General features: G+C 51.2%; 6 protein-coding genes and 3 non-coding genes across 9 annotated transcripts; 5 read left to right on the top strand and 4 right to left on the bottom strand.

Annotated features, from left to right (window-relative positions):
* Window positions 1–301: 301 nt before the first annotated feature.
* On the bottom strand, window positions 302–6,908 carry LDX57_009037 (uncharacterized protein). Its single transcript, XM_046090757.1, has 6 exons — window positions 6,426–6,908; window positions 6,336–6,343; window positions 6,225–6,273; window positions 5,347–6,164; window positions 4,501–5,255; window positions 302–4,419 (listed from the first exon to the last, which is right to left on the bottom strand). Exons 1-6 carry the CDS (start codon window positions 6,528–6,530, stop codon window positions 3,641–3,643), a joined length of 2,514 nt encoding a protein of 837 aa, XP_045946732.1. The 5' UTR covers window positions 6,531–6,908; the 3' UTR covers window positions 302–3,640.
* Window positions 962–2,833, top strand: LDX57_009038 (RBR-type E3 ubiquitin transferase; the record flags this gene model as incomplete). Its single annotated transcript, XM_046090758.1, has 1 exon — window positions 962–2,833. One exon carries the CDS (start codon window positions 962–964, stop codon window positions 2,831–2,833), a length of 1,872 nt encoding a protein of 623 aa, XP_045946733.1.
* A 69-nt stretch (window positions 6,909–6,977) lies between the features above and the next one.
* Window positions 6,978–7,896, top strand: LDX57_009036 (MMtag domain-containing protein; the record flags this gene model as incomplete). The annotated part of the gene is made up of 3 exons (XM_046090756.1): window positions 6,978–7,015; window positions 7,091–7,453; window positions 7,518–7,896. 3 exons carry the CDS (start codon window positions 6,978–6,980, stop codon window positions 7,894–7,896), a joined length of 780 nt encoding a protein of 259 aa, XP_045946731.1.
* A 101-nt stretch (window positions 7,897–7,997) lies between these two features.
* cwh41 (mannosyl-oligosaccharide glucosidase) lies at window positions 7,998–10,841 on the bottom strand (the record flags this gene model as incomplete). Its single annotated transcript, XM_046090755.1, has 7 exons — window positions 7,998–8,246; window positions 8,303–9,209; window positions 9,274–9,652; window positions 9,717–9,762; window positions 9,810–9,967; window positions 10,018–10,497; window positions 10,595–10,841. The coding sequence occupies 7 exons, from the start codon at window positions 10,839–10,841 to the stop codon at window positions 7,998–8,000; spliced, it is 2,466 nt and encodes an 821-aa protein (XP_045946730.1).
* Window positions 10,842–11,290: 449 nt separating this feature from the next.
* Window positions 11,291–11,380, bottom strand: LDX57_009034. Its single transcript has one exon. It is a non-coding gene; the product is annotated as a tRNA-Tyr (tRNA).
* Window positions 11,381–11,596: 216 nt separating this feature from the next.
* LDX57_009033 lies at window positions 11,597–11,688 on the bottom strand. Its single transcript has one exon. It is a non-coding gene; the product is annotated as a tRNA-Tyr (tRNA).
* A 3,012-nt stretch (window positions 11,689–14,700) lies between these two features.
* LDX57_009032 (SNUT3/LISCH7 family protein) lies at window positions 14,701–16,020 on the top strand. Its single transcript, XM_046090754.1, has 2 exons — window positions 14,701–15,278; window positions 15,333–16,020. The coding sequence occupies exons 1-2, from the start codon at window positions 14,945–14,947 to the stop codon at window positions 15,731–15,733; spliced, it is 735 nt and encodes a 244-aa protein (XP_045946729.1). The 5' UTR covers window positions 14,701–14,944; the 3' UTR covers window positions 15,734–16,020.
* A 186-nt stretch (window positions 16,021–16,206) lies between these two features.
* On the top strand, window positions 16,207–17,507 carry LDX57_009031 (FAD-dependent oxidoreductase; the record flags this gene model as incomplete). The annotated part of the gene is made up of 2 exons (XM_046090753.1): window positions 16,207–16,243; window positions 16,315–17,507. 2 exons carry the CDS (start codon window positions 16,207–16,209, stop codon window positions 17,505–17,507), a joined length of 1,230 nt encoding a protein of 409 aa, XP_045946728.1.
* Window positions 17,508–17,661: 154 nt separating this feature from the next.
* On the top strand, window positions 17,662–17,751 carry LDX57_009030. The gene has a single exon. It is a non-coding gene; the product is annotated as a tRNA-Tyr (tRNA).
* The last annotated feature ends 459 nt before the right edge of the window (window positions 17,752–18,210 follow it).

Raw genomic sequence — 18,210 nt, 5'->3', positions numbered from 1 at the left:
CTGTTCAGCAGTACAAGCCAGGCTGCAATGAAAGTAGGTAAAGATGAAGGAGGTTCCTTAGTAAAAAGACATCGTGATGATTGTGGACGGATGAAGCTTCCAAGGAACGCGGCAGGAAAGACTAAAGAAAGATAAGATGCGGAGAACACTTTCGAGTCCCACTTTGGGCAGTATTTCTCGCCGCTTTTACACAGGCCTCAGGCGGTGAGTATGAAGGGTAGAGCGGCGAGGGGAAAGAGGGGGAGGGGAAAAGGGCGGCCTCAGTCATCGATGATCTAATTTCTTTGCTTTTATTTATTCTTCAGTAACAAAAAGAATGGCCTGGGCATCCAAACTCAATGCCTGATTGCCTGAGGGCCACGGCTTCCTTTTCTCTCTACTTCCTCTCTTCCTCTCCTCCTCTCTCTTCCATTCAGATTCCTTCAACTTCCCTCTTGTCCATCGGTTTCTAAACTGATAAACTGACTCATTCATTCTGCCATTACGCTCTTATCGCAACAGCCAGAAAATGACGCACTTCCCCTTCCCCTCGAATCTCCAATTCTGCTCCTGGCTAGTCTCGCTTGAATTGCACCATCTGACAGCTCCTTCGTCTCCGTGATCCATCTGGTTCTCTTCGCTCCGATCGACTGCCTTGGCCCCTTCCATCGTCGCCACATACCAAACCGGGAAACGCTGGGCCTTGACTAATCTACAATCATTCCTTCTTCTATCTTAGAGCCTCACCACCGTCACCTCCACCCCACTACCTTCCAGTCGGTCGACCTTTTTTCCTTCCCTTGCCTCTTTACATCGGTTCTCTCCAAGGGATGAATACTTTCGGCGACACTACGTTCTTGATCTATCTCCAGATATCATTATAATAAGTCACCAACCGAAGAGTGAAGTTTGCCACCAGTACAACGCCGCATCGGCGAATTGATCGTTGAGCATCGATTAGTTCCCTCCTGCTTGCGTCACTATGGATTCTGAGATCCCCGATGACGATCGCTTCGTAGAGTTGTCGTCGATTGAGGCGATATACCCGGAAATCAAGATCGATCCGTCGACTCCCTTCCGAGCATCGTTGGATATCCCCGTGAAGCCTTCGGCACCCCTGCGGGTTTGCTTTGAGCAGCACGCAGAAGCTGGGTCACCCACTGTTTTGACTCCTCCAAACTCTTTGGGTGCTGCCGAAGTTCGTTCCACACCTACGACGAAACCCGGCGACAACTCCTTCACTGTTGATACCGGAAACGATGTACACTTCCTTCCTCATCTTCCCCCGATTGCTCTCGTGGTCGATCTTCCCGAAGGCTATCCTTCTTTGCAGCCACCCATTGTCAAAATCAGCACCGATCCATCATGGCTTCCTTCTTCAATTGTTTCGGGTCTTTTGGATGATGGGAAACGCCTCTGGGAAGAATGCGGGAAGGACCTGGTCATATTCACGTACATTGACCATCTTCAACAGCTCGCTGAGACGGCTTTCGGAATCCAAGACATCCCCAATGGCGAGATTCGGCTTCCCCGGGAGCTAAAGATTTCTCTGCTGGACTTTAACAACAAGGCCGAGAAAGAGAAGTTTGAGCAGGAGACCTTCGAGTGCGGTGTCTGTTTGGAGCCCAAAAAAGGCGCCAATTGCCACCGGTTGCTTCCCTGCTCTCATGTGTTCTGTGTGCCCTGTCTTCAGGACTTTTACAAAACATGTATCACAGAAGGCGATGTGGACAATGTGAAATGTTTATCACCCGACTGTGGCAAGGAGCCAAAAACCGCTTCAAGTGGGGAAGCCACAGGGAAGAAACGGAAAAAGAACGACCGTACATTGAGTCCCAGCGAGCTTCTCCAGATCCCTTTGGAACAGGAAACAGTGCAGCGCTATGTTTTTCTGAAGCGAAAGAAGAAGCTCGAGGCTGATAAGTCGACGGTGTATTGCCCCCGGCAATGGTGTCAGGGCGCGGCTCGCTCTAAAAAACACCCGAAACCTACGGACCCCATGGCAAATGACCTGGAGGACTCTGACGATGAAGACGACGAGGTCGCCTTTGACCCTCTTGGAGATGAGGCCCAATTACCCCCAATGGCAGACCGTGTTGCTATCTGTGAAGACTGCAATTATGCTTTCTGCAGTGTCTGTAAAAAAGGCTGGCATGGCGAGCTGGTGCGCTGCTTCCCTCGGCGGGAGGCGGAACTGTCGGCAGAAGAAAAGGCTACAGAAGAATATCTGAAGATGTACACCTCTCCTTGCCCGACATGCAGCGCTCCTTGCCAGAAGCAAATGGGATGTAACCACATGATATGCTTCAAGTGCGACACGCACTTCTGTTACCTCTGCTCCAGTTGGCTCTCGGAAGACAACCCTTACCGTCATTTTAACGAGTTTGATAGCGGGTGCTACAATCGACTCTGGGACATGGAAGGTGGCGACGGCATTAATCCGGATGGTGCCGAGGCTCTCCACCGCATTCCCGACCACCTTGTCGATTTTGACGAGAGCGATGACGAGGACCAGCCTGCATGGCGTTTTCAGGGACAACCTCCACCTCCCGCCCCTGCGCCGCCGCGAGCTAACCAGGGCGCAAACGGTCCCAGGCACCGCGAAGGCGACGGGAATGCAAACAACCTCGACGCGGCAGGCATGGCGGCCGCCGCAGAGAGACAAGCCCAGGCACAAGCCATCGCCGAAGTGCGAGGTCGTCCCGGTGCTGATGGGCCCCGGCCGCAAGCCAATGGAGATGGCGTCGCTCGACCGGGACCAGTGAGACATCCAGGACTCCAACGATTCTTGGACTTGGTCCAAAACGACCGAGAAGACGAATGGGACAGTGACGAACTTGACGATGACTTTTAATTGTGTCACGACTGCATCCTTAATAGAGTGATGATAGCAGAAGGGGCAAACCTTCCTATGATTTTTGGATTTGGATTGGCCATTTACCCTGTTACATTTATGAACTTGATGAATACTTGCATTATGTTAGCGAGCTGGTGCCAGCGTGTTTCTTTTAAGTTTCTTGGCTCGCCTGCTGGGTTTGTATAAACTGTTTTCTTACCTAGGTACATACATATCCAGAGTTGAAAAGGGTGAAAGGAGGAATATATCTGCAATGTATATCATGATCTAAATTCACGACTTTGATAAAAATCCGAGACCTATGGAATGAGATAGCTCAGCAGTAAGAAATTAAGGTGTTACCATATGATACAACCTGTGAGAGAGTCGTACTTTGCAAAGGGTGTTTTGGTAGTTAGGTAGGTGATTCATATGTACATGGTGGTAGAGTATACCGGGTAGGTAAAGTCAGCGTCAGCTGGAAGACTCAGTCTTTACTTTCATTTTCAGACGCCAAACAACAAACAAGTAAGTAAGCATGCATAGGTCACAAGATCGCGAGATAGCACGATGGTATGGTATCAAGTTAATAACATTGAGGGGGTCACAGAAAAAAATAAGAAATGAGACAAATAAAACGATGAAAGATACGACATAGAAAATATCCCCGAAGTTATGAGCAGAAAAATAGACAAATTTATACCGAGAATTCACATCAAGCGAGAAAAGTGAATAGATAATGGATATAGAGACAGAGCCCGTTCAGACATTTCACACATCTCATGTCATTTTTCGTGGGTTGATCTCGTTCGGGCCGGATTTCGATTAGACCACGAGGAATTCATCCTCGTCGCTCTCGTCGGCTTTCGTGCCTGCGGTGTTCCAATTGTACCAGAATTCGTAGCTCATGACCGTGTGGTCTGCGTACATGAGGAGCAGACGATAGCGTCGGGATGGGTTCCATCCACGCCAGCGCTCCTCGGGCTGGTAGGCGCGGGTTGCGCGAGCGTGGCACTCGGGCAAGGTAGGGGGAGATCGATGCACGTGGTGGCCGTGTACCGCTTCATCGCTGATGTCGGAGAGATCGGAGGGGATGTTGAGTTCGCTGAACGAGCGATCCGATGATCGTTCCGCAATAGAGGCATTGTCTGTGTCGTCGTCGGAGATGTGTTGGTAGCGGAAGGTGAGGTCGTTCTCGTCGACATCGCGAGGGATATAAGGGACGTCGGGGGGCATTTCGAACCCCTGGATGGGGCTCACGGACATGCCGAGAAGAGGGATCAGGGGACGGTCGCCGTATTTTTCCTGGCTCTCGAAAGGGACGATCCAGTCGACTCGGAAAGAGAGCCCGGCGGCTTCGGATTCGGTTAGGGCGATGATCGCGGCACGGCCTTTCTGAGAGGCGGCTACAACGATACCGTGTTCGGGGACATATTTGACCATGTTGAACCGATCGCAAGCTCGGATGGAGACGATAGGGTGGGTGAAGGGCTGTCGGAGCGGTGCGCCGCAGACAACGCTTGCGTGGGGAGCAAACGGATGAGCAACTAGTCGGATGTCGGTTTGCGAAAAGTGGAGGATTGGGAACCTCGAGTTCACTGGAGCTGGTGTCGGTGGAAGACCAATTAGCGCCTCCATCCGTCCATGCAAGCCAGCATCTTCAGGGAAGGCATTACGTGACATACGATCAAAGACCTGATATGCGACTGCCCCGGTTGCCGATGACCCTCCATCATCCGATGATTGGTCAAGATCTATATCATTCATATCTTCGTCCTCGGTATAACTATCGTCATCCAATACCGAGTACCCGTCAAAGTACTCCTCGGCACCATGCATGTCACCCCCTCCGAGGGCTTCAAGCAGGGCAACCTGGAGGAACTCTGGCGTTGTTTGAGGGGGACGACGAGTCCGGGGAGGAACATGGCTGGTATGGTGGTCCGAATCACTGATTTGCTGCGTGGTCTCCAGGCCAGAGGTTTGCTGGGAATCCGCATCAAGATTCAGCTCAGAAGAGCTGCCATGGCTCATGTTATCGTCGTAAACAGAACCATCGACGGCGCGATGACTAAAGGCATCAGCAGAGTCTGAAGGGCGAAGATACCCAGTACTTGTATGGAAGTGATTGGTCTCCTTGGCATCACTAGATTCCGAGGACGCCACGCGGTCCACACCTTGAGTGCCACCTCCCTTGCTGATGCGACAATCAGGGCCGAATATATCGGGTAGTACCGGTCGTTCTGGCTCAGCCTTGACAGCAGGAGGGAAGTAATTGTAAATATGCGAGGCATTCGGCACACGGCCACTTAGCTTCGTGAGATCAAACACCGGCTGGCCATCCTTTACTCGGCGTTGAGGCCTCCCACCACACGCCTCTTCAGTGGACTTGAGAAGATGAAAGGAGCGCGGGTCAAGAGCGATAACAGACCAGCCACGTTCGCTACTAGGTTCGTCAGCAAGAGGCCAGGGAAGCGGTACCCCACGCAAGAAGGTAAACCGGTCGATGTCCAAGGGAAAGAGGTTCAACGTACTCGTTGCGCAGAGTGTCGTGAAAGGACCTGAAACCAATGTCGTTGAAATGATACATATTAAATGCGCCAAGGCCGTCCCATATTTTCCAAACTAGGAGTTTATTGTCGATATCGGTGCTAACCATCCAGGTACCATTAGGGTCGAGGTCGCAATTGAGGAAAGAGACGGATGGGATGTTGGCAAAATGCCCCGTGTATGTTAATTTGATGTTGCGCGTTCGGTGTTTCTCGGGCATCCGATGTCGTAACTGCACAAACTGCTCGCTGGTCGTTATGTGGAGCCAGGTTTGGCCATAGTCGCTCAAGTCAACCTCTTCTTCCAGTCGCTGACTCGATTCGCTGCTCCCTCCAGATATAGGATTTACAAGGGCAAATGCGAAAACGGTAATTAGGCCAGTATTCGCGCTCACCGCAATCAAGCGAGCGAACTTGTGGATAGCCAACCCCCATGCACTGGCTTCGACATACTCAACAAAGAACGGGTCCACTTGTGAGCCATTCAGAGGGCGACTCTCATCGTCTTCTGCAGCACGAGCCAAAGCTGAGAAAATTGCCTCGGTTCGATAACCACATACGTTCCCCGAATCCGTGACGAGTAGGAGAACCTCCTCGCGACCAAGATCGTCCACAAGGATATTGTTGATCGCGTGCGGAGAATTAGGAGAGATAAACCCGCGAGCATTAGGTTCCTTCATGACAGGCGTTATGATCATTAACGGGACAGAGCCCAGCATCTGGAATGACCCCGCGGGTTCCCAGACATAGATTTGATGACTGTAGGCGACAAACAGAAGGTTGCGACGCTGGGATAGCGCGATCTTTAAACATGTCAGCATCGGAGGAATGCAACTAGGCGGATAGAACAGTGATGAGCATACGAGGTTGTTGCGCCATGTCGCAGCTTGAGGAGGAAATGAATCATCTGCTCTGGAAAGCCAGCGAGTCAATACACATGTTGATGCTTCCGACGCCGAGAGTGTATGGCTTACGATGAGAACTGATTAAAGATGTTAGTCGATATATACGCAAATATAACTGAAATGCATATAAGTGTCTACGATGATGAGAAATGCACGCACTCTTTTTTCGCCCTTCTCCACATTCAGAGGCCGAAGATGCAAGCCCTCGCGCGTGCGAGACTTCCGGCCGGGCGGTCGTTTACCGGCGAGATGACCAAACGCCATTGCTACAAGCACTCTCCGTGCAGGAGCAGCGTGTCCAGACGATCAACGCCGGCCTAGGGTTGGGTTTTCGGATAGAGAACAATTTCACAGAGGAAGGAGGGGGAGAATCCAAATTATGACGACGGTGAGCAGCTGTCATACAGAAACACGAGGGGCACATGAAACAGATGCAGAATGATATCACTGGAGTCGGGGGGTCTGTCAATTTGGAGACCAGCCAGGATTAACATTGTCGAGCCTGGGGGGAGCAGAAGCCACAACGGACGAAGCTCCTCTCCGGGAATCTGGACGGTCGACAGGACGAGAATCCACTTTCGGAGGGCGATGAAGTCAGTCGTGCCATTCGCCGCCTCAGGCCGCGGAGCGCACGTGCCACCCGTCGGAGCTCTCACTTTCGTCGGTCGCCTTTCGTCTTTCCTACATCCATGTCATCACCTCTCTGCCATCATGGATCTCGTCGCGAGTGTTCGTAAAGAAGGCAGCCGGTGAGTTTTCCCGTCCCTCTGTTCCCCTTCACCAACCTGTCATCCGGTCGCTTACGGCTCTATCTTCTACTACAGCGGCGGCCGCAACGAGTTCAAATGGTCCGATGTCAAAGATTCCAGCCACCGAGAAAACTATCTCGGCCACTCTGTCATGGCGCCGGTCGGTCGCTGGCAAAGTGGTCGTGACTTACACTGGTATGCCCGATCCGGGCACGACGCTGAAGATCAAGCCACCAAAGAGCGTGAGGAGAGGCAGCGCGTCAAGGAAGCCGAGGAAGAGGCGATGGCGCTCGCTTTGGGTCTCCCATTGCCCCCCAAAGCCGCCGCCGCCGCCAACGCCAATTTGACACCACTGGGCGACAAAGACGTTCAACATGCGCTTCGGGAGACGGCAGCTGGGGAGGATCTATCGGGTGACGGGATGGGCAAGGGTGTCGGGTATGGTTCTTACAGGGGCGCGGGCGCCTCTGTGCCCGGCGCAAACGAGGATGATAAGTTGGAGGCAGTGGGGGTCGATTCACACTCGCGACATGATCGAAGACGGAGAAGCGGACGGAGCAGGAGCCCGGACAGGGATCGCAGGCGAGATCGTGCCAGTGGCCGGGATCGAGACCGAGATAGAGAGCACAGGCACCGGAGGCATCGCGATGAGCGCTCTCATCGCCACAGGAGCCACAGGCATAGGTCGAGGTCCCGCTCACGAGACCAGGATCGCCGGAGAAGACGGTCACGCTCGCGGTCTAGGAACAGGGACGGGGGCAGGAAAGACGATGATCGCAGAAGACGAGAAGATCGCAGGCATCCGCATTCACGCGAAAGGGATTCGGACTCTTACCATCGGCGCTGAGCCCGCGCCGCTTTTCTGGTCCATCTTTACGTAATGGGTGCTAGGCGTTTACGGGGAAAAGATTGTGTACAGATACTCGAACATTTTGATGCTCTATACCAAGGTCTATCTATCTGTCGATATTCTGCTGTTCATTTACAGCTCATCATGTCCGGTCTGCTTGCTTGCGGGGAGGTCGGGCATCGACATCATCTTCACCACCATACTAGTCCAGCCAGTGAAATGCTGCGTCCGCTGCCCTTGGCCGGTCTCCGGGTTGTACTGTTCCCAGGCAAATCCGGTTTCCTTCCATTCCCTGAAGACGTTCTCGACCACGTTCTTCCGCAGGTTTGAATACAGCTCACGAGCTTGCTCTTGGTGAGGACCAGCCGTAGTTGCAATTTCCTGGTTTGAAAGGGTTAGAATCGACCAACTTCTATTTTGGAAGATGCATAACTCACATATAGGTTCTTGAACACCAAATAGTTGATGTTGACCCAGATAGGGCTCCTCCAGTAGTTTTCAGCTGTTCCGTAGAATTCGTCCTGCTTGCTCAAGCTACGGATTCCATAATCACTCCAGAGCTCCTCAGGGTCGCCAATCAAGTCCAGGATGGCCTTGAGACGAGGGCTGTCCGGGCCGATCATGCCCGTAAGGAAGGGGAAAAGGGAAATATATCCTTTGTGGCACACGTGGACGCTTTCCTCAAACTCATCGATAGTGGCGTCGCAGTATGTCTGTGCTTCCTCATCCCAGTGAAGGTCGTCGATATTTCGCTCGATGGCCGTTTCGTATACCTTAAACTCCTCGGCGTCCTCGGTTTCGCCCAGGGTCTCCGCGATCCGACGAAGAGCGCGAGTCATCATGCCCATCCAGCTGATCAAATCGACGTGGAGCTCGCCCGGGTGCGGAGGCTGCGCACGAGGGTAGTCGTCCAGTCCGGACGTAAGGATATGCTGGATAGAGCGGCCCCGCCAGCGATATGCCTCCTTAGACGAGAATGCCTCTCTATCATAGGAACTGACTTCTCCTCTTTGGGTGTTCCTGTACCAGACATAGTGTTTCTTAAGGAGAGGATAGATTGAGCGAATGTATGCTTCACCCAATTCGGGGTGCTGGATGTAGACCGATCCGAGGGTTTCGGTAAGATCTTCTTGGGACCTATCCACCGAGATATTCTTGTTTGCTACCAGCTGATCAATGAAGGCCTCTAGTATAATGAAGAGGGTCGGGGGGTTGGCGTAGTGAGGGTACTGGACAGTAAACTCGGGCGGAACCTTGCTGCGGGCCTCGGAGCCCAGGATCTGCTCTCGAGCAATCCAGCCGTCCTCGTCCATCAGGCTGAGCCAACTCTTGACAATCTCGAGCCTTTAGATGCAAGTTAGTGCTGGTAATCAATACAATGGATACAATGGAATGGTGAGGTACTCACGCCAGATCAGTGTCCCATTCAAGAACCGGGATCAAGTGAAACCCTTCATCCCAGAGAAAACCTCTGGGGAAGAACGGCCGAGAAGGAACGCTGGTAAAGAGCTGCTTTGGCCCCTCAAGTACGGCATGGGCCCTGGCCCTTGCTTCTGCCGTCTCCTCCCAGAAGCCCTCATTTTCTTCATCATACTCTGGAGCTGCCGAGCGGTCAACAACATCCGTTCCGTAGAAGTAGCCTATGCCGCCGACAAGGTTGGAGAGCATTGACTTAGAGAACTCAAAGTAGTCCTTAGAGTCAAAGGGGGCCTGTGGGGGAAGAATCTTTTCGAACCGATCAGCGAAAGACAGCGAGGCGCTTGCGATCTCTTCGGTCAGTTTCTCGGCTAAAGAGAATTGAGATCAGTGGGTGCTGTAAAAGGTATAGGTTACGATCTAGGGGCAACTCACATGTCACAGGCTGGGGTGAAGAGCCGGAAGAGAAAAGAATGTCGAACTGGTGGATGTAAGTAACTTCCTTCTAGGCCAGACGACGATACATACCTCGAACTCGCCCTTGAACACCTTTTGAACGAGATGAATGTTTCCATCACCTGGGATATTTTTGATGGAGAAAACTTGAGGAGGCGGAGGAGGGTTATCTGGTCCATATTTTTGGATGATTTCATTGACTTCGCCCTTCATCTGCGAGAACAGGATAACTACACAGCATGTTAGTATCACATTGACAATCGGTCTGAGATAAGCGAACCCTTTGTTTGCCAAACATGCTCGGATTGAACGGTAGAACTAGAGACCAAGGTGCGATCCAATGGCTTATCCTCGTAGCTTGGGTGGTCGTGCTCGGGGTGTTCGTTGGTTTCGGGGCCCGCAGTCACATCGATCGAAAAGTCACCGAGATCAGGCGTGTTTCCAGAAAGTCTCACATCGCCTTCGAATCCCCGAGGGTCCTCGGATTCAGTTGTGACAGCCAAGTCGCCGAGACCTTCCAGAGTCGAATAGAAGATAATGGTTGTAGGTTGGTCGGGAGGGGCATCTTCGCGAGGCACACCCTTGACACGGGCAGCCCAGCTGCCTCCGTGCTCTCCACCGGGGACTTTGACGAAATCGATTGTCAGGTCCAATGAGTTTCCAGCGTCATGGATCGTTTGGCGGCCGCCCTTCCGGATATCATATTCGTCCCAGCCGTAACCAGCCATTCCTTCATTTTGTTCACAGGTGTGTCTGAAGTCTTCAATGCGGTCAGTCAATTGAAGGAATTGGCAGCCAGTTTCTGGGAGTAAAGCAGCAATTGAAAGGCGGGTTGGATTGTATAGCTGGACACATACTCCCCTGGGCAGTAGCGAAGTCATCCACCTTCGCCCACAGTAATCCGGCCGATAAACTTTCCGGGATTCGAGGGCGCACTCCGAAGTAGAGGTTTGACTTATAGGGACCCCATAGCAGAGACTGGTTGTTGGCTCTTGCGGCCTCTTTGGCTAGGATGGACTCATCGCCGGTCGCTGTTTGGCCTGCAAAAGCCGCACCCGCCCAGGACAATGGGAGTAAGAGAGAGTAGAAATTGAAGCGAGTCATATTTAAATCAGAAACATGAAGAAAGGAATGGGGGCCTCGAAAATCGAGGAGTGACCATAGAGAACGACTGAACGCAGTTTAGCTTTTTCTCCGATGGCGTTGGATGGTGGTTGTTAGTGGTTTGTTATCTATCTGGCATGACCGACGGGAGCTTGATCGCTCCGCATATGACATGGTCCAAGCTCCCGAGCATACAGTTCGGCTCACCCCTTGCCACAGATTTCCGAATGCCGAATTGCAGTGGTGAACACGCCATTTCAACTATATTGGGAGGTCAACTGTATACGGTCTACGACTTTCTATGGGACAGAAAGGACGAAGAATATGGTAACTAAAATACAAAGTGGTGGCCCTCAACTATCATTGCAAGTGGCGCATACTATATAGTAGAATCGGGTATCGGTGGCCAAGGAGTGTAGGAGTGTAGTTGCAATCGGCAAAAAGGTAACTCCCCCGAACCAGAATCGAACTGGTGATTTTTCGGTTACAAGAGATATCCCATTACAGCCGAACGCCATAACCAACTAGACCATCGGGGGTTTGTTGAATAAAGCTTCCCAATATTGACATCATGATCTAGGCATAAAGGAGCTACGCATAAAAAGTACAGGAAGGCCTTCTCTTCTTTTCATGGACACACAGAGGAAGCGGGCGGGAAGCGACGGCAGAACATAAACTGTAACTCGCTGTTGTTGAAACATACATCGGGGAACATAAGAGACAATGGATTGGATATATAAGAAGCAAAAAGTAACTCCCCCGAACCAGAATCGAACTGGTGATTTTTCGGTTACAAGAAAGATAATCCATTACAGCCGAACGCCATAACCAACTAGACCATCGGGGGTTCAGTTGTTGGGCGGCAAATATTAGTGTTATAGTATCAAATACAAGCGATGCACGGCGTAAATCAGTGGCCACTGATTCCAAATGCTATGGCCACCAATAAACACATATTTACGCCAGAGCTGTTGGTTTATATTCTATGTGTCTTTTCACAAGTCCCAGGCACCTTATAACATACAGTTGCTTCCTTATTCCAACTGGCGTCACGGTCGGGCTCTGTGTTGTACCTACGGTCTTTCAGGCTAGTGTTCAAGCTGGATATTTATATCTCGGTCCATACATCTTGGGTGTATGCTGCAAGGCAATGCAAAAACCTAGGCACTCCACACATGTCGTAATTGTAAATCAGACCACTCTCGAGGTCACCCACCACCTCCTGATCTGACAACACATAACCAATACACGGGAATTAACAGAATGCGGAATTGCTACACCTAAATGTAGACTACAATCCTCTCCGATGACACCGAATCCCTTTGTACGTACCACCTCCGTCCGAACTCCCTTGACTCATTCAAAGTATAGCCCTCCAAGGCATCCACCAACGAGTTCATCCTTCTGACCACCAGCTCTGCCCTGTTGCTCAACCAAACATGAAAAGACCCGTTTGCGCCCTGACCTCTTATAGACACTGCTAACCGACTCGCAGGATCAATTGGCAGTGCCATTTTAGCATACATTCTAGAGTTGGGAGATTCAGTGAGATGGAACTGCATCTGGACCTTATCACCGACACGGACCCCAAGCTGCAAATGCCGAGAAATGGTAAAAGCGAAATTGCTACATGTGACGAGGTGTGCGCCTTGTGGACCGTCCGAGCCCGTGATCGTTCTCCATATACCCCCCCGAGAGGTACCTCTGAACATTTTCCAACTTACGCTTCACGATAGCTTCTTCCGCTAATTTTCGGTTCCGGAGCATATTAAGATAGTAATACTCTCGTAGGATAGTATCTGGTGAGTTTCGAAGGTCATTGAATGCGTCTCTCATGTGCCTCGCCCACCCGCGTATAGCTGGATCCGGTGACAGAATCAAGTCGCAAAAGCCCTGCCTACCCCCAACGGCATCGGCGGGTACGAGGTTATCTCCCGTAAACCCCTGCCATATGGGTGACACAACATTCAAATGCCGACCAGACCATAGTTTCTTAGTAGCCGGAGGAAGGTATTCATCCAGGTGCCTGGGAGTGAGTGTCTGAAAAAGGCAAGCCATCCACATTTCCTGAATGTTTAATACGCATCGATCCACCTCACTTGTAATAGATTCACGCGAAACCAGGGTCACAAATACTGACTCGATGTCCTCGAACGCGTCCCAGACACAATAGTGAAGACTTGGATGATTCCGGCGATACCATGGATCATTGTGACACGCGATTCGGTCCAAGAGCCTGGAAGCTTGACCGACGTATAGCCAGAATCGACCAGGGTCACGCTTCCTCCAAAGTATGTGCAGATATACACCGGTACTACTCGAAGACTCGGGCGTTCCGCGTAGGCCTCTCAGGCTTAGAAGACCACAAATGTCAGACCATGGACGTGGAAGAACAGGGGGCGGGAGATTGGTCTACCTCTCTAAATCGAACTTCCCAAGCCTACTGAGGTCCTGTACGCCCTGAGCCAGGCCCCTCGTGAGCTCGGCATGGAGGTCGTTGCTCTGATATGCTAGCAAGGTCTGTCCATAACGTTCTTTAAAATTCCTCCGGACTGTGTCGATGAGATAACCCAGAAGGTAAATATGATCAACAGGGCCAAAGCCGGCTAATTGAAGAGAAACCTCTTCGGGTTCCCCAAGATACTCGTCTGGCCTCCCCTGTGCCTTTTTATTCACAGTAGACCGGATGGTAGGACCTTGACCTGCATGGACATCGCTGGCAAGGCTCTCTGATGTATATTTGCCTGTTTCAGTCCCCTGCCGCATACTTCTCTGAATTTCCGTGAGCGAGGTTCGCTTTATATGTGTGTTCGATTGTTTTTCAGCCCATTCGTTATACCGTTGACCCTTCTTGCGAGCCCCTCCCGTGCGTGTGTTGATCGATTTCAATGCCCCGAGGTTCGAAGGCAGGCGAGATTGCCTACTCAGATGCCAATAAAAGACATTCACGAAGATATTGTAATAGTTAACCCATAATAATCAGTTTCAAACACCTGCCCTATGCGACAAACTTCATTTATCAATCTGTCCACAATTGAGCACCGTAGCCCCTTCTGATCAGCGGTTTCGCTTTCAACATCAGCGGGCAAGAGTTCAGAGCCTGCCGTGAGCTCCAATCTATCCGTTAGTAGAGGTATCAAATGGATGAGGAGGGAATGATGTGTGCGATAATCATTCCAGTTCTCTTTCTTGAAGGCGTCCAAGGCAGCAAGGGCTTCCGGACTGGTTTCAGCCAGGGACGAAGCACTGCTAATGCTATCCCCCTCATCAGCCATGAGTGCTGCGTCTAATTGCCCTGTTCTATTTTGTACCCATATCTCTCCTTGCCCCCCCCCCCCCCCCCCCCCTCGAGGACATGTGGAAGATTGTAACCAGGATATGAACGAGAAGAGAACAGCCTTGCCACTAAGAAAAAGTCCCAAGAGAGCCTGAACCGTGAAGCGATTGAGCAATGATGAGGCCCCGCGATGAACCGTGAAAATGAAAAGGAAGAAAAAAAAAACCGCAGATAAAATACCTGAAAGCCCACATACCTAGGTACCTTATATTCACTACCTACAACCTACCTGCCGTGTTTGGCGAATGGTAGGACAGAGGTTGGAGTTTGCAGGCTGTATGGTGAGTGAATGTTTTGAGAATTTCTGGCTGAATGAAACATTATGATAGGTCATTCTCTCTATCAAAACTAGAGTTACCACCACACAGGAGCCAGCAGTCGCTATTACAACCCATGAGAGCAAACAGGAGCTACCTGCGCGATTGACACTAGCATGCCAAGACCAATATGGCATCTAACCCGATTGGGATACACTGCGCAATCGACAGGTTTCGACAACCGTAAATTCGCGGTATCTCTTTTGCATTCGCTGCTACAGACTCCGACTCACTTTTAGACGATTAATACCCCTGAACAAGTCAAAGACGACACCCTAACGACATGGAATTAAATTAAATATCGCGTCATCCTCTTCTATTACGTTCTGTCATCCCTCTCACCCCACCTCTTAGGCGGTGCCACCGAACTTTCATTCAACTCCTCGCACCGAACCTTTCATCCCAAAGGTCCGAAAACTTCAGAATATCACAAAACTTTACCGGTAAAGATGGCAGAGCCACCGGCGAAACGAGCTCGTCGGGTGGACAGCTCGACTATGTGGGACATGAACGACAAAGAGGGCCGTCCGGATGAAGCAGAGTCAGACTTCGACAGGAGCCCAAGACGTGAAACACATCCAAAGGAGGACGGACGGCGTGACGGCCCTCGCGACGACAGAAGATATCGCTCACGTTCGAGAGACCGGAGAGATCGGAGGCGCGACAGGAGTTGGTCCAGGGACCGCCGGGACCGCGATCGCGACCGAAAGGAGAGGGACAGGGACGAGCGTGGACCCAGAGACAGAAGGAGCGTCAGTCGCGACAGACATTATGAAAGACGAGGTATGGATTTATAGCGCAATATCTCGTTGGTTCGATCGTTAACAAGCTGTGAAGGTTACCCATCAAAAGGCGACAGATATCGAGACCGCTCTCGATCGCCCGTCCGCAATGGCAACAGAGATAGGTCCAGAACACCGCCAGTGCGAGCCCCCAGAGGCGACCGCAGAAATGACCGCAGAGACTATCGCAACCAAGCAAACGGTGCACCAGACCCCAAGTTGACAAGCCGGCCTCGAGATGGAATGGATATAGACACCGACGACCCTGTCGCAGAGGACGACATCGACGAGATGATGCGCAGGAGCATGGGATTCAGCAAATTCCGAAGTACAAAAAACACCAAGGTTCCCGGGAACAATGTCTACGGAGTGCGAAAGGAGAAGAAGACAGAATACCGACAGTACATGAACCGTATAGGAGGATTCAACCGACCACTCAGCCCTTCACGCACGTGAAAGAAAACCTGCACCTTACATTATACCAAATCCACATCTTTCTCACCCCTCCTGTTATCCTGTTACTTTTACTTTCTATCACTTCTCCCTCTGTTTTATTTCGTTACCCTCCTTCTGACGGAGGCGTATTCATCATGGTCTAATTCTGGTGCGGTTCATATGCATTTACGGAGCTGGTTCTTTTGCACTTTATGGGGCACCTGGGATATCTAGCGAATTACAGGAGATCTTATCTATATCCTTGTACAAATCAAAAATTAGGAAACCAGGTTTAACTCTTCCTTCGGATGATTTAATCTCTTATTAATTTACTGAACCTCCGGCGCGGCACATGACTGGCAGTGACGTATGGGCTCTTAAAAGGCTCCCCACGCCGCCGTAGTTCCTGGAACAACCCAGACTTCCATCCCCCAACACTCGTCACCGTGGCCTCAATACGAGCCTTAGGATCCAACATCGCTCGATACCACAGAATGCCTACAAACGAGCGTCGTGACATTGTCATCGTCGGTAAGAATCCGACCCTTTCATGACATCTTACCCCGCCCGTTGAGTCTTCCAAGCTGACAGGTTTGTTCAAGGTGGTGGTATCATTGGCTGCTGCTCGGCATATTATTTGACAAGACACCCGTCATTCGACCCATCGCGTCACTCAGTGACGCTCATCGAAGCCTCTGAGATTGCCGGAGGTGCGTCTGGTAAGGCCGGTGGCCTTTTGGCGCAATGGGCATACCCAAGCAACATCGTGCCGTTGAGCTACAAACTCCATGCGGAACTGGCCAAGGAGCACGGTGGAAAGGATAGATGGGGCTACAGAGAGGTCAATTGCGGGCAACTGATCGCAAAGGGTCGTACGCTGAACGATAAGAAAGAGGCAACGGGTGGAGAGGCTGGGAGCTCAGTATCTCTACAGAAGCGAAGCGCAGATGCTCTGGCGAAGCTGAAGAAGGCAAGAGTCCCACAGGATCTTGATTGGATCGAGCCAGATCTACTGCGAGGCTACGAGAGCATGAGTGATCCCGGAGAAACTGCCCAAGTCCACCCCTACCTCTTCACCACCTCCATTGCAAAACTTGCCGAAGAGAAAGGCGCAAAGATCACTCTCGGATCTGTAACAGGCATCGGTTATTCAGGAGATGCCGTTGAGTCGGTTTCCTACACAGACAAGGAAACGGGCGAAGCCCGTACCATACCTGCCACGGACATCGTTGTTGCTGCCGGTCCTTGGACAAGATCGGTCATGCCAAACGCCCCAATCTCCGCGACACGAGCCCACAGTGTGGTCATTCGACCCACGAGACCAGTCAGTGGATATACTTTGTTCACTAACATTGAGATACCCGCCAACTTCGACCCATCGAAACCCTCACGACCGACTGTTGCGCAACCGGAGATCTACGCCCGCCCCGATGAAACGGTGTACGCATGTGGAGAGGGTGACCACGTCGTGCCACTTCCAGCAACTACGGCAGATGTTGAAGTCGACGAAGCACGATGCCAGGATATCATCAATCAGGTTGGTAGCGTCTCAGATGAGCTACGCGACGGCCAGATTTGCGCGCGCCAAGCTTGCTACTTGCCCAATGTCGCGGCTGCGCGCGGAGGTCCGTTAGTCGGCCATGCCGGGACCAAGGGTTTGTATCTCGCTGCAGGTCATACCTGCTGGGGTATTCAAAATGCGCCTGGTACGGGCAAGGTTATTAGCGAGTTTGTCTTTGATGGACAGGCCAAGAGCGCCAAGATTTCCTCTCTTGACCCTAGAAACTATCTTTAGAGATTAGAGTAGTGTGCATATTCCGGAGAAAAATACAGCATTGCGACTGAGTTGCATGGTGATTCATCTTAATGAGAACGAGCCTACGTTTTGCATGCTGCTCTTTGATGTGCTGAGAATATGAGAGCTAAAGTGCGACGCCGCTTTCAACAAACCCCCGATGGTCTAGTTGGTTATGGCGTTCGGCTGTAATGGGATATCTCTTGTAACCGAAAAATCACCAGTTCGATTCTGGTTCGGGGGAGTTACCTTTTTCCTTTTTGCAGGTGCCTCAATCCCATTCCACTTTCCTTGATCTTTCTTGTCATTTTCCGTAGACCTGGCCGGTTAGCTTGCCGCTCCTATCCGCGTACTACTCTATGAAGTATAATACACAGGGAAGGTTCTGTTGCTCGTGACCGTCTAATTTGTAGAAGGCTCTCGCGGGCAAAGTCATTCCTCGAAATACCGTTTGTGAACTTGGCCTGGAAGAAGTTGAGACAGCGGCAGACAGAGGTTCTGCTACCTAGGCTCACTGAGTAGTGAGTACATGCATTCAAATTCGACAACTTCCGTCAGGCATCCACAGAAGATCAATTTGGTTCTTGCCAGAGGTTGTTCTTTTTCTTTGCTTTTCAATTCAAGAACTTCTATTAGGTAGAAAATATAGAGCAGAACAGACGATTACTCGCCAAGATCCTAGCGCCGATTCTAGAAATGTGCT

Source organism: Aspergillus melleus, assembly GCF_016097325.1.
Source record: "Aspergillus melleus strain CBS 546.65 chromosome Unknown contig5, whole genome shotgun sequence".
In the NCBI taxonomy this organism is placed as follows: Eukaryota; Fungi; Ascomycota; class Eurotiomycetes; order Eurotiales; family Aspergillaceae; genus Aspergillus; species Aspergillus melleus.
Note: the sequence above shows the minus strand (reverse complement) of the source record. Positions and strands in the feature narration are given on the sequence as shown.

Coding starts and splice junctions, on each gene's coding strand:
- LDX57_009037 (XM_046090757.1), bottom strand. CDS start 6,530: ATGGCGTTTGGTCATCTCGCCGGTAAACGACCGCCCGGCCGGAAGTCT. Junction 6,165..6,224: donor CGACATGGCGCAACAACCTC/GTATGCTCATCA, acceptor ACATGTTTAAAG/ATCGCGCTATCCCAGCGTCG. Junction 5,256..5,346: donor CACGACACTCTGCGCAACGA/GTACGTTGAACC, acceptor CGAACCTAGTAG/CGAACGTGGCTGGTCTGTTA.
- LDX57_009032 (XM_046090754.1), top strand. CDS start 14,945: ATGGCAGAGCCACCGGCGAAACGAGCTCGTCGGGTGGACAGCTCGACT. Junction 15,279..15,332: donor CAGACATTATGAAAGACGAG/GTATGGATTTAT, acceptor CAAGCTGTGAAG/GTTACCCATCAAAAGGCGAC.